Raw genomic sequence first — 12,223 nt, 5'->3', positions numbered from 1 at the left:
GGCAGCATGATGTAATACAGTAATAGATCTGGAGGCAGAAGGTCAGGCATAATGCTTCCCACCTTATGGACCTTACAGGGCAGGAGGCAGGAATTGCAGAAATCCAATGTGTGCGTCTACACGCACACACACAATGTAGAGGTGATGGATATATTGGTTAGCTTGATTGCGATCATTTCACAACGTCCATCAAAACATCAAGTCGTACACCTTAAACATACACACTTTTTATAGGTCAATATCTCAATGGTGCTGTTAAAAAAAATCCAATGATGTCTATACATACTAGGTGGTGCCAAGGCCAAGGGCAGGCTTCGTCATCTTCAGGAGCCTGCTTCAGGTTCTGTTCTCTCTCTGCCTCGCCCCCTCATGCTCTGTCGCTCAAAAATAAATAAATGCATAAAAAACTTTAAAAATAATAAAAAAAATTCCTAAGTCCCCTTGTTTCTGAGTGGCCCAGCAAACACTTGTTCACCAAACATTTTACTCTTAGTCCCAGACCCCTACACCTCCTTCTCCTTAGTTCGGAGTGACATCTCTACCTCATTTAGCCAGTCTTTGCAATCTGGTGTGTGTGTGTGTGTGTGTGTGTGTGTGTGTGTGTACTCCCGAACATACATAGGAAATTAAGTTTGGCTTTCTCCCCTTAATCTGTTTCACGTCAATTTCTTAGTTCAGCTAGAAGAACCTCCCACAGAGGAAAAGGTCTTCCTCTCAGAGGAAGGCTGTCCCCAGAACAGCTGACAATACTTCAACCAGCCTTCAAAGTTCCACCCCCTTCTCCTTGGTACACATTCCAAAGTAAGATTTCCATACCACTTTGTGGAGAATGGAGGGAAGTAGGGAGGACTGGAGTCATTAAAACTCTGATAACTGGGGCGCCTGGGTGGCTCAGTCAGTTGAGTGTCTGACTTCCGCTCAGGTCATGATCTCCAGCTTCCTGAGTTCGAGTCCTGTGTCGGGCTTTGCACTGACAGTAGGGAGCCTGCTTGGGATTCTCTCCCCCGCTTTCGCACTCTCTCTCAGGATAAATAAAACTTACAAAAAAAAAAAAAAAACCCTCAGAGAACTGTTTACAGACATCAGGCCAGATGTCGCAAGAGAGCCTTGAGAGAAATGCCCCAGGATCTCACTACCTTTCCTCCCCAGGGGAAGAGAAGGTAACTTCTCCCAAGCCTAGGTCATGCACGCTAGAGACTCAATGAGAAGAATGATTCCATCTGGCTTGTCAGCTGCCAGGTAAGCCGGGCCTCCCAGAAAAAAGGCAAAAATCCCGGCTGTTCGCCTCCAAGGCTTCAACTGTGTGGTCAAGACTGTGAGCTGTTTGTCTAATTCAGAGCCAAGGCCAGTCTTCGGAGTTGGCACTGTGCGCCACGGAATGAGGAACACAGGGACCATCCCAACCCAAGTACAGAAACATCCCCTCTTCCTGAAATTCCATCAGTACCATTTCATTCTTTTAAGCTTGTTTTCAGTTAAAATGCAGATATCTCTGAGCTCTGAGGAAGCTTTGAAGACTCATCTGGTATTTACATGTTTCGATAAGTTTCCTTAAGAAGCAGCTGTTGAGGGCGCCTGGGTGGCTCAGTGGGTTAAGCCTCCGACTTCAGCTCAGGTCACGATCAGCTCGGGAGTTCGAGCCCCGCCTCCAGCTCTGTGCTGACAAGCTCAGAGCCTGGAGCGTGCTTCACATTCTAGGTCTCCTCCGGCTCTCTCTATCCCTCCCCGAGTCGCCCTCTCTCTGTTTCAAAAACAAACATTAAAAAAAAAAAAAAAAAAAAACAAAAAACAGCTCTTGTTGGAGAAGGTGAAAAAAAGCCCAAAGGAGGAGGCCGGTGGGCAGAGGGTGCGGCGAGACAGTTAAGTTGAGGGGCCCGTTTGCAGCCTCTGGTGAGCCCAAAAGGCAAGCTTGGGGGGGGGGGCCCGGGCAGAAATCTGTGGCCTTTTGTGGCACCTCCCCCTAACCAAGCACTTTCTTCGGCGGGCTTTGCTCACAACTGCGCCACCGCGCAGACACCCCTTCGCGCAGACACCCCTTCCGCGGGGTCTGTCTCTCCTGAGGCAGCCCAAGGCGAACTTTGCAAGTCGGTGCACGGAACTTTCCAAGTCGGTGGACGGTGGGAATGGTTTGGAGCCACCTCTCTGGAGATGCTTTTGCCCCATTCCACGTCCTCGCCCGTCCGACACCGGTGAGCCTCTCCGGGCGGGGGCCGCGCCCCCACAAAACGGCGCCTGGCGGGGCAGGGAGCCCCAGAGTGCGCCCCGGGGGCCCGCGTCCCGGCCGAAGTGTCCCGAGGGGCTCGCACGCGATCCGGAAGGCGGCTGCGCCCCCTCCCCCCGCTCCCCGAGCGCGCCGCCGCCCCGCCCCGAGCGCGGGCCCCGGCAGCAGGGCGGCGTCGGGCCGCGGCGGCCTCCCGGCTCCGGCTCCCGGGCCCGCCCCGCCCCTACCCTACCCCGGCTTACTTGCGGTAGGCGGCGAGCTGCACGGCGCTGCAGGGGAAGAGGCGCAGGCACGCCACCGCGTTCCCCTTCCACAGGGCCCGGGGCCCCTCGGCGCGCCACACCCGGAGCCCCTCGGCCCACGGCCCCCGGGCCCGGCCCCGCCGGGCGCCGACCTGGGCCAGCACGGTGGCGAGCTCGAGCGGCGCGGTGAGGCTCAGGCTGAGCGCCCCCGCCACGCCGGCGCACAGCAGCCGCTGGCCGCCCGTCAGCCGGCCGTCCCGCCGCCACGTCGCCATCGCGCCCCGGCCGCCCGGCCCGGCCCGTGGGGACCGCGTGGCGCGGGGCTGCGGCTCCCGGCGCGGCGGGCGGGTCGGGCCCCGCCCGGCAACGGGGCGGGCCGCGGCCGGGACGGGAAGCCGGGTCCTCGCCCGCGCCGGCCTCGGGGCCGGGACTGGGCGGGGAGGCCGCCCCGGGCTGAGGCCTCGCCCCTGCACGGCGCGCGCTGCGGAGGGCCCGGTTCTGTTTGCCGTTGAGAGTCCCCAGGGCCCCGCCGCCCCCACTTCTCGGTTCCTAAGTCGTCAGCGCTCCCCCCACCGCCTCGTCTCTCGTGTTTACCTCTCCTCCCCCGCCCCCCTCCCCTTTCCACATTCCACCTCGGCCGCTTCCTCCCCTTCCTCCCCGGGCCGGGGCTCTCCTTCCGACCTCTGCTTTTCTGCTCCAAGAAGAAGGCGGGCCAGTTTCGCAACGCAGAAGGGGAAAAGAAACCGATTACACACAGCTGCCACCCGTCGCCCTTGTCAAACATCGGGTTCCCTCCCGCACATGATCTCATTTAATCCTCAAATCATCCTTGAACAGGTACGTCCTCGTTTACTGCCCTCCTTTGGAGAGGCTGTACGTGGTGGCGGCTAGAGTTTGGACTCTGGAACCTGCCTTAGCATCTCGGCTCCGCAGTTTACCAGCCGTGTGACCTGGGGGAAGTCCAACCTCTCCGTGCCTCAGTTGCTCGATCTGTAGTTACTATCTCTAGGAGTTGTTGTAAAGATTAAATGAACAATGACACAGGTAAGCACCTCCGGGCAGCAAGAATTTCCTGTCCCCTTCAAGGTCCTTCTAGATAAAGAATCAAATTGACCCGAGGGGCGCCTGGGTGGCTCAGTCCGTTTAGCGCCGAACTCTGGATTTCAGCCCCGGTCATGATCTCACGGTTCCTGAGTTCGAGCTCCCTGCCCTCCGCCCCCCCCCCCCCCCACCCCAGTGCAGCTCGGGCTGACTTTGTACAGCCTGCTTGGGATTCTCTGCCCCTTCCCTGCTGGTGCTTGCTCTATGTCTCTCTCTCTCTCTCTCTCTCTCTCTCTCTCTCTCTGTCAGAAAGAAATAAGTATACTTAAACAACAGAATCAAATTGACATAAGACAGATTAATAGATCAAATTTAATTTTGTACACACAGGGAACCGCACACACGTGGAAATTCCAAAGACAGGCAAAACAAGGGATATATGTCATCCTGAACTCAGAAGGGGGGTAGGGTCTGGGACTTGAAAGGAAAGGAATGCAGCTCACGGGCAGTAAGAGCAGATGTTTGGTAATTAGATGTTTGTCCTGCCAGACAGATGCGTCACTCAGATAAAATTTATCTCTGGTAATAGCCCTTATTCAGGAAAAGACCCTCAATTTAAATTCTTTTGTGTCGTTAAGGGAGGGGCAAAAGTTTCTTTTGAGCTCACGGGGTCTCGATTGCCTCAGCTCCAAAGGGTTGGCCTGCCGAAGTGGTCCATCTTGGGACCGCCTGTCCACGGCCCCCGAAGGCACTGTGTGTGCTACGATTGGGTATTATTTTGGAGAAGGGGAAACCGAGACGGGGAGGTTGACCTGCTCTAGGTCACAGCTGCTGGAGGCAGGCGGGATTCAAATCTAGGTCAGTCTTCTGCCACCTAATAGCTACACTACACGTCCGCTATGACTGCAGGGTGTACCTCAAATAGGGACATTTTCAGTGGTTTTGTAAGCTTCAGAGGGCAAGGAATGGAGGCTAAGAGTGATTTGGCCAGAACCCAAGAAGAATTTTCTTTTTTTGTTTTTAAGAAGAATTATCTTAAGTTAAAAAGAACTCCCAATTTCTCCCTGTCTCTCTTTTTAAAAAGCCACATTGATAGTAACAGTGAAAAGGAAAGGGGCGGTCAGCAGTCTCTTAGGGTAAAACATCCCAGGTACACAGTTGCTTTTAGGCTCATTCAGTTCTTTTTTTCTTCTTTTTACTTCTTAAAAAAACATTTTTTTTTAGTGTTTATTTTTGAGAGAGAGAGGGGAGACACAATCCGAAGCAGGCTCCGAGCTGTCAGCACAGAGCCCAACGCGGGGCTTGAACCCATGAACTGTGAGATCATGATCTGAGCTAAAGTCGCGTGCTTAACCGACTGAGCTACCCAGGGACCCCTCTTTTTTATTTTTGAGAGAGAGAGAAAGAGCATGAGTAGGAGAGGAGCAGAGACAGAGAGAGAGACACACACGCACACACAGAATCCGAAGCAGGCTCCAGGCCCTGAGCTGTCAGCACAGAGCCCGATGGAGGGCTCGAACCCACAAACTGTGAGATCACGACCTGAGCCCAAATCAGATGCTTAAACTGACTGAGCCACCCAGGCGCCCTTCATACAGTTATTTTCTACAAGTTACCGACACACAGGACAATAAAGAAACCTTTTCTAAAAGGCATCTAAATAACCCGAGCCGAAGTCGGACGCTTAACCGACTGAGCCACCCAGGCGCTCCTGTTTTTCATTTTGTTTTAAGGCAGCTTGCGTGAGCGTCACACGTGCACCCGTCCTGACGACAGGGTACATACATGCTCTTGTCTCCAGCGCTGCTGTTCTTTTTGTCCCCAGCACGAATAAGATGCTCCAGTGAGCCAGAGGCAGGAACAAGCGTTTCACTTTTCAGAGCTGGGAGCTGGGAGAAATCACCAGCTGACGGTTTATTTTAACCCAGAAAGTAAAAAAGTGTATGTTTCTTTTTACTGCAGGTGCGTTAAACGGTAACATGACGAACAGGAATATGTATTGCCTGTCCTTCTGTCCTTTCGCGATAGGGTGCTAACACAATGAGGTGTGTTCTTTTTGCTCTGCCACGGCCCATTCATTCGCTAGGATTGACAACCTGGTGTGCGTTGATCTTAACCATACATCGGTTTCTGACGGTGTCTTGGATGTGCACTGTGCCTCGTAGACTCAAGCTAACGTTACTGCTTCTGTTGCACCCTCGTTGAAACGTCTGTGAAGAAGCACTAGCAGGTTAAGGATCCCCAACTTGGGAAAAGGAACGTGACGTGAAACTAGAATTCTCTGTTAAAAAGGTACGGTTACTTTTTAAAGAGGAGGCGGGACTCGGTCGGCGGAGCGGGCGACTCCTGATCTCGTGGTTGCAAGTTCGAGCCCCACGTTGGGTGTAGAGATTACTTTAAAATAAAAATAAAAATTGGGGCGTGTGAGGGGCTCAGTCGGTTAAGCCTCTGACTTGGGCCCAGGTCATGATCTTCCGGTTCGTGAGTTCGGGCCCCGCATAGGGCTCTGTGCTGACCGTTTAGAGCCTGGAGCCTCCTTGGGATTGTTATTAGCAAAAGAAAAGAAAGGATTGCTGTGGGCCAGGACATCTGCTTTGGAGGGGTGGGCAGTGCCGGAAGGGAATGGCAGGGTATTTATCATGTAGGTTACATGACAAGTGCTGAGGGAAACATTTCAGGTTGACTGTTAGAAAGTCACATTCCTGGGAGAGGTGGAAACTAAATCTCGGCTTGCCGTCCTAGGTGGGGGCAAGTGACTCCAGTTTGGGCTTTTTTTTAAAAACAATAAATTACTTTAGTTGACTTGCTGATGTTTCTCAGATTATAGTGTACCTTGCTATGATTAAAAAAATTTTTTTTAATGTTTATTTGAGAGAGAGAGAGAGAGAGAGAGAGAATATGAGCGGGGGACGGGCAGAGAGAAAGGGACCCACGGAATCCGAAGCAGGCTTCAGGCTCTGAGCTATCAGCACAGAGCCTGACGTGGGACGCGAACTCACCAACCGCGAGATCATGACCTGAGCCGAAGTCGGACGCTCAACCGACCGAGCCACCCAGGCACCCCTATCTTGCTATGATTATACCAAAGTTAGTTGATGCCTGCTCTCTTAATTTGTCTTCTATTCTTTAGCCTTGTGGAATTTTGCAAATTACAGAAGTAGTACATGCCTGTCAGAAGCTGGGACAAACAGTACAGAAGTGTGTTAAAGAGAGTTAGGCGCCCCCTGCACATGCTTCGAGGCGCGCAGGGGTAAGAGCTTGGCAGGCATCTGTGCACCTTTCCTTGCATTTTTTTTTCACGCTCAGATACTCCTTTATGTGGGTTCCCCCCCCCTTTGTTCCCTCCTTCTGTTAAAAATGGAGTCACTTACGTTAAACCCCACCAAAACTTAGTACCCAGGCTAATTGCAGCTTCCCAGCTTCTCCCAGAAATGTGGTCCTTAACCAACCTGGGACTTTTCTGGTCAGCATTTATTTGGAGGTAACGCTGCTGGACCCTCCCGTTCCCCTTAGGGGGGTGACCTTGCCTAAAACAACGCATTCTTTGCTAAGAATACCGGCCCACCCACCCCCACCTTTAAAACCCTCGGCTGCAGCTCAGTGGAGCTCCTTACTATCTACTAGATGGAGTGCTGGCAATTTGATCTTTACATTTAGTTGAATTTTTTCTTTTTTTCTCGTTTTTAAGTGTTTATTTATTATCGAGAGACAGAGCACGAGCAGGGGAGGGGCAGAGAGAGAGAGGAGAGAGCGAGAATCCCAAGCCGGCTCCTCACCGCCAGCACAGAGCCGGACACAGAGTTCAAACTCATGAACTGGGAGATCATGACCTGAGCCACCCAGGCGCCCCATGCCAGGCTTTCTTTTAAAAAAAGCGAGATAATTCCTCTGCAGAGACATCCAAAAAGCTATTCAACAGGTTCCCTCAAGGAAGGGAAACGTGAAACTTGGGAACAGAGGTGCAAGGGAGATTGAGTTTTGACTGTGCCCTTTTGTGTTGTAGGGGCCAAGGCCGACTGCCCCCAAGATGTGTCACTTTGGTCACGCAGATCATGCCGAGCTGAAAACAATCCAGGCCCAGAAGACGCAGGGAGAAATTTTGACCTTGCCCCCAAAACTGCCTCAAAGAAATGAGATTGGGGACGTGCTCCGGGAAGGGAGCCATTGCCACATTTACCTACATTATAATGTGAAGTAGGTATGGTGGAGAGCGAGGAATTCAGCAAAGTCTGGTTGATCAAAATCTTCCCTGTGTCCCATTGTTTCTGGATGACCCAGTCAACATTTATTTACCACGTTCGCTCTTTTTCATTCTTCCTGTGAGCATTGCTTCCCTTTGTAGTCTCAGACTCCTTCCTCCTCCTTAGTTCAGGGTGACTTCGCACTGCCTGGCTGTCTTTGGAATCTTACGCGTGTGTGGATTCCCTATGCCCCTGAAATTAAATTTGATTTTCTCCTGTTAATTTGTCTCCGGTCCATTTGCTTCTTACTCCAACTAGAAGGATCCTGGAGGGCAGAGGTAATTTTTCCTTCCTCACAGTAGTGTTTCCCTCCCCCGCTCTTTTTGCCAATTTAACAACAAAAAAATCTCTACCACTTAAAAAAATGCTCTCATCCGCCATCAATTTCCTCTGAAGCATTCCCGTTCGATACAGTGTTTTCTGTGACATTGGCTTTACCCTCAGGAGGGGTCGGTTTCAAAATGTTGACCGGCTCTTGGTGAAGGTCCGAATGCAACAAAATACGACCTACCTTCCACTTAGGTGTTAGTTGCATTCCTGGGAAATTTCATGCACAGGAAACCGTGCAAAAGCCGGTTCGTCTTTGAGTTGAGCAGAGTTAAGCTCTCCACTCGGATGATTATTATTAACACGAGTGTCTGGTAGGATCTATGGAAGTCATGAAGGAGGCAGGACATTCCCCTGCATCGCAGAGGCCTGGCCTTTGCCCATTGATTGCCAGTAGAGCACCGCAATCGCTGAGGCGCCCCCCCCCCAATTTTCAAAACGCCCCCCTAGAAGCCAGCACCGTTCCTTTTGAGAACCACGTGCTCTCGCCGCTGCTCCCTCGGCCTGGAAAGTTCTTTCCTCAGACGTTTGAGGAGCTGGTTCCTTCGGCTCGTTCAAAGCTCAGCCGAAACTGTTACCTCCCAGAGCGCTGGCCTTTCTTCGTTTTTTTTTTTTTTTTTTTTTTTTTTTAACGTTTATTTATTTTTGAGACAGGGAGAGACAGAGATGAACGGGGGAGGGGCAGAGAGAGAGGGAGACACAGAATCTGAAACAGGCTGCAGGCTCTGAGCCGTCAGCACAGAGCCCGACGCAGGGCTCGAACTCATGGACCGTGAGATCGTGACCTGAGCCGAAGTCGGACGCTTAACCGACCAAGCCACCCAGGCGCCCCAGAGCGCTGGCCTTTCTACCCATTCCACGGAGGCCCTGTTCACTCTACCACATTTTGCCGCCTTCCAATTCTCCCTATAGCATCTGTCCCGATCTGCCACTTTTCTTTCTCGGTTGGTCGCCTGTGTTTTCACCTACCAAAGTGTAAGATTCACGAGGGCAGGGATCTTGTCGCTTGTTCACAGCTGTGTCCCCCGCCGTGCCCGGAGCGCTGGTTGACGCACGTCACTCTGCCATCGTTAGTTACAGGCAGGAAAAAAAAAAAGGAAGGGAGGAAGGAAATCTCTTTTGCCACCGTACGATTGGGCAAAGATGAACGAAACACAACGTCTTCATGAAAGTTTCTAGGTCATGTGTGATAAATAGCAGAAGATTAGCTGAATTCACAAGATCCGTGGATTCAATTTGCACTGGATGATATTCGGCCTGGTCAGAATTGGATATTTGCCATTTTACGTTCATAGCCGCATCTGGAATTCTAAAGTGAACTGATACTTGACAGGGACACTTGGCTTTAGCCCCAGTCCTCACCGTCACCCTGTCTTCCGTGGCAATTTTTTTGGCAGACGTGTCAACAATGACTTCAGGGGGCGCCTGGGTGGCTCAGTCAGTTGAGGATCCGATTTCGACTCAGGTCGTGATCTTCCTGTTCGTGGGTTCGAGCCCCACGGCGGGCTCCGTGCTGACAGCTCAGAGCCCGGAGCCTGCTTCGGAATCTGTGTCTCCCTTTCTGTGACCCTCCCCTGCTCACATCCTGTCTCTCTCTCTCTCTCAAAAATAAATAAACATTAAGAAAATTAAAAAAACAAAACCTTCGCAGTGAAATACAAACACCATAAAATGTGGCTTCCATGGCTTTGGCATTTTTATCCCTTGGTACGCGGTATTTAACTTTAAGCGATGCTTGGACATCCATCAGCTCTGCTTCAGAAGTTTCGATGATGTTTGACGCAGGAAGCCTTCGCGTGAAAACTAGGTGAGGTTTTCATTCATTCATTCAATCACTCATTTATTCATTCCACAAATATTTAACGAATACTTGCTCTATATCAGGAACTATGCTGTCACCTCATGGAATTTAATTAGCTCCCGTGACCAGGCCACAGTAATCCAAATTTCAATTTTTTTTTTTTATGGTAGTCACATGATACTTTTAGTTTCTTGGCTGCTGGTAGGTTACAACTCTGAGAGATGGTCCAGGTTGATAGAGTGATACATCTGTAGTACTGTGTCGGCGTAAAACGCACTGTTTTTAATTTTTTTTTTTTTTAAGTTTTTTAGAGAGAGAGAGAGAACAGGCGAGGGGCAGAAGATCCAAAGCGGGCTCTGCGCTGACAGCAGGGAGCCCAATGCAGGGCTCGGATTCACGAGCCATGAGCTCGGGACGGGGGCCGAAGTTAGACGCTTCAGGGACCGAGCCACCCAGGCGCCCCAGTGCAAAAAGCATTGTGCTCTTAGCAGGGACACAATAAGGGATTAGAGCCCGGGCGCCCAAAGTGAACGCAGAAAGCAGCTTTGTTAGGGACAGTACACTTAAGGTGGGACAGCTGGCAGGCCCCGAGGCGGCAACTGCCCTGAGGGTACAGGGTCCTTTCCTTTTCTGTGAGGGAGGCGGTCTAGGACCTGGGACAGGGTCCTCTCTCTTGGAGGCTGCTTCCAATCATTCGGGGGCACTCCTCCCACAGGTCGCGAGGGGGAGTGTTTGATCCTACAAGGTTTGCAGAGAACCCTTGAGATCGTGACCTGAGCTGAAACCCAGAGTCTGATGCTTAACCGACCGAGCCACTGCCCCTCTGCCCCCGCGATGCTCCTACGCTGCCCCTTTCCCGTCAGGGCCTCCCCGATTCCCAGTCCTGGGCGGCCGCCCATCTTTTCTCTGGCCTTCTAGTTTTGCCTTTTGAGCATGTCACATACATGGAAGCGTCCAGCCGGTAACCTTTCGAGACGGGCTTCTTCCACTGGCCCTGATGCTTCTGAGATCCATCCCTGTTCTGGTGTTCCTCGGTACTTTGTTCTTTTTATTGCTGAGTCGTGTTTTCCGTTGTGCGGCCCCACCACAGGGTTTACCCACTTATCCATTGGTGGACATTTGGGCTGATTGCAGTTTGGGGCTATTATGAATAAAGCAGCCATGAACATTTCTGTACAGGCATTGGTCTGAAAATATCTCCTTTAGCGGCACCTGCGTGGCTCAGTCGGTTGAGCGTCCGACTTGGGCTCAGGTCGTATCTCACAGTTTGTGAGTTCGAGCCCCGCGTCGGGCTCTGGGCTGACAGCTTGGAGCCTGGAGCCTGCTTCGGATTCCGTGTCTCCCTCTCTCTCTGCCGCTGCCCTGCTCGCGCTCTGTCTCTCTCTCAAAAATAAATAAACATTAAAAAAAGTAAAAAAAGAAAGTATCTCCTTTTGTTACATAAAAGGTAGCATTCTGTGGATGCAGCCTTTGGCACTTGGCTTTTTACACTGGACACGATATCTAAGGAGTCACTCCGACTCAGTTCATAGACATTTTTCTCACTTTTTTTTTTAATTTTTTTCAATGTTTATTTATTTTTGGGACAGAGAGAGACAGAGCATGAACGGGGGAGGGGCAGAGAGAGAGGGAGACACAGAATCGGAAACAGGCTCCAGGCTCTGAGCCATCAGCCCAGAGCCCGACGCGGGGCTCGAACTCATGGACCGCGAGATCGTGACCTGGCTGAAGTCGGACGCTTAACCGACTGCGCCACCCAGGCGCCCCTTTCTCACTTTTTTTTAATGGCCACATAGTATTCTATTGTATAGATGTATCTGTTTATTCAACCACACTCCCAAGTATGGACATTTCACACTTATATTGCAATATTTTGCAATTATAAACACTGTTATAGGGGCGCCTCGGTGGCTCAGTCGGTTAAGCGTCTGACTTCAGCTCAGGTCACTATCTTACAGTTCATGAGTTTGAGCCCCAAATCAGGCTCTGTGCTAACAGCTTCCAGAGCCTGGAACCTGCTTCGGATTCTGTGTCTCCCTCGCTCTCTGCCCCTCCCCTGCTCTCCCTCTGTCTCTCTCAAAAATGAATACACACACACACACAAAGCAATGTTACAATGAATAACTTTGGGAATATGTATTTTGGTGTTGCTGGGGTTGATCTTCATCTGCTGTTAAACTTTAAAATCCCAGTTGTAACCACTGATCCATGTTGAGTTCAATAGAAAACAAAACAGAATTGGGAATGCAAGCTGGTGCAGCCACTCTGGAAAACAGTACGGACGTTCCTCAAGAAACTAAAAATAGACCTACCCTATGACCCAGCTATCGCACTACTAGGCGTTTATCCA

The 12,223-nt window shown here is 51.3% G+C and overlaps 1 protein-coding gene and 1 long non-coding RNA gene across 6 annotated transcripts in view; one reads left to right on the top strand and one right to left on the bottom strand.

Annotated features, from left to right (window-relative positions):
* Positions 1-3,102, bottom strand: part of SLC25A43 (solute carrier family 25 member 43) — a 33,270-nt gene extending 30,168 nt beyond the window's left edge. Inside the window, exon 1 of one of the 2 annotated variants that reach the window (XM_045050550.1) lies at positions 2,464-3,102. In XM_045050550.1, the coding sequence (XP_044906485.1) occupies positions 2,464-2,738 (275 nt within the window). In that variant the 5' untranslated portion in view covers positions 2,739-3,102. The remainder of the gene's footprint in view (positions 1-2,463) is intronic. The other variant, XM_023248805.2, reaches the window with a different exon arrangement.
* LOC102901539 lies at positions 1,875-7,967 on the top strand. Of its 4 annotated transcripts, none has more exons than XR_006592909.1 (4): positions 1,875-1,890; positions 3,301-3,507; positions 5,467-5,796; positions 7,508-7,967. It is a non-coding gene; the product is annotated as an uncharacterized LOC102901539 (long non-coding RNA). The 4 variants fall into 4 exon arrangements; XR_442487.5 differs by lacking the exon at positions 1,875-1,890 and adding an exon at positions 1,935-2,189; XR_889852.3 differs by lacking the exons at positions 1,875-1,890; positions 3,301-3,507 and adding exons at positions 1,940-2,189; positions 3,168-3,300.
* The last annotated feature ends 4,256 nt before the right edge of the window (positions 7,968-12,223 follow it).

This window comes from Felis catus, chromosome X (genome assembly GCF_018350175.1).
Source record: "Felis catus isolate Fca126 chromosome X, F.catus_Fca126_mat1.0, whole genome shotgun sequence".
Taxonomy (NCBI): Eukaryota; Metazoa; Chordata; class Mammalia; order Carnivora; family Felidae; genus Felis; species Felis catus.
Note: the sequence above shows the minus strand (reverse complement) of the source record. Positions and strands in the feature narration are given on the sequence as shown.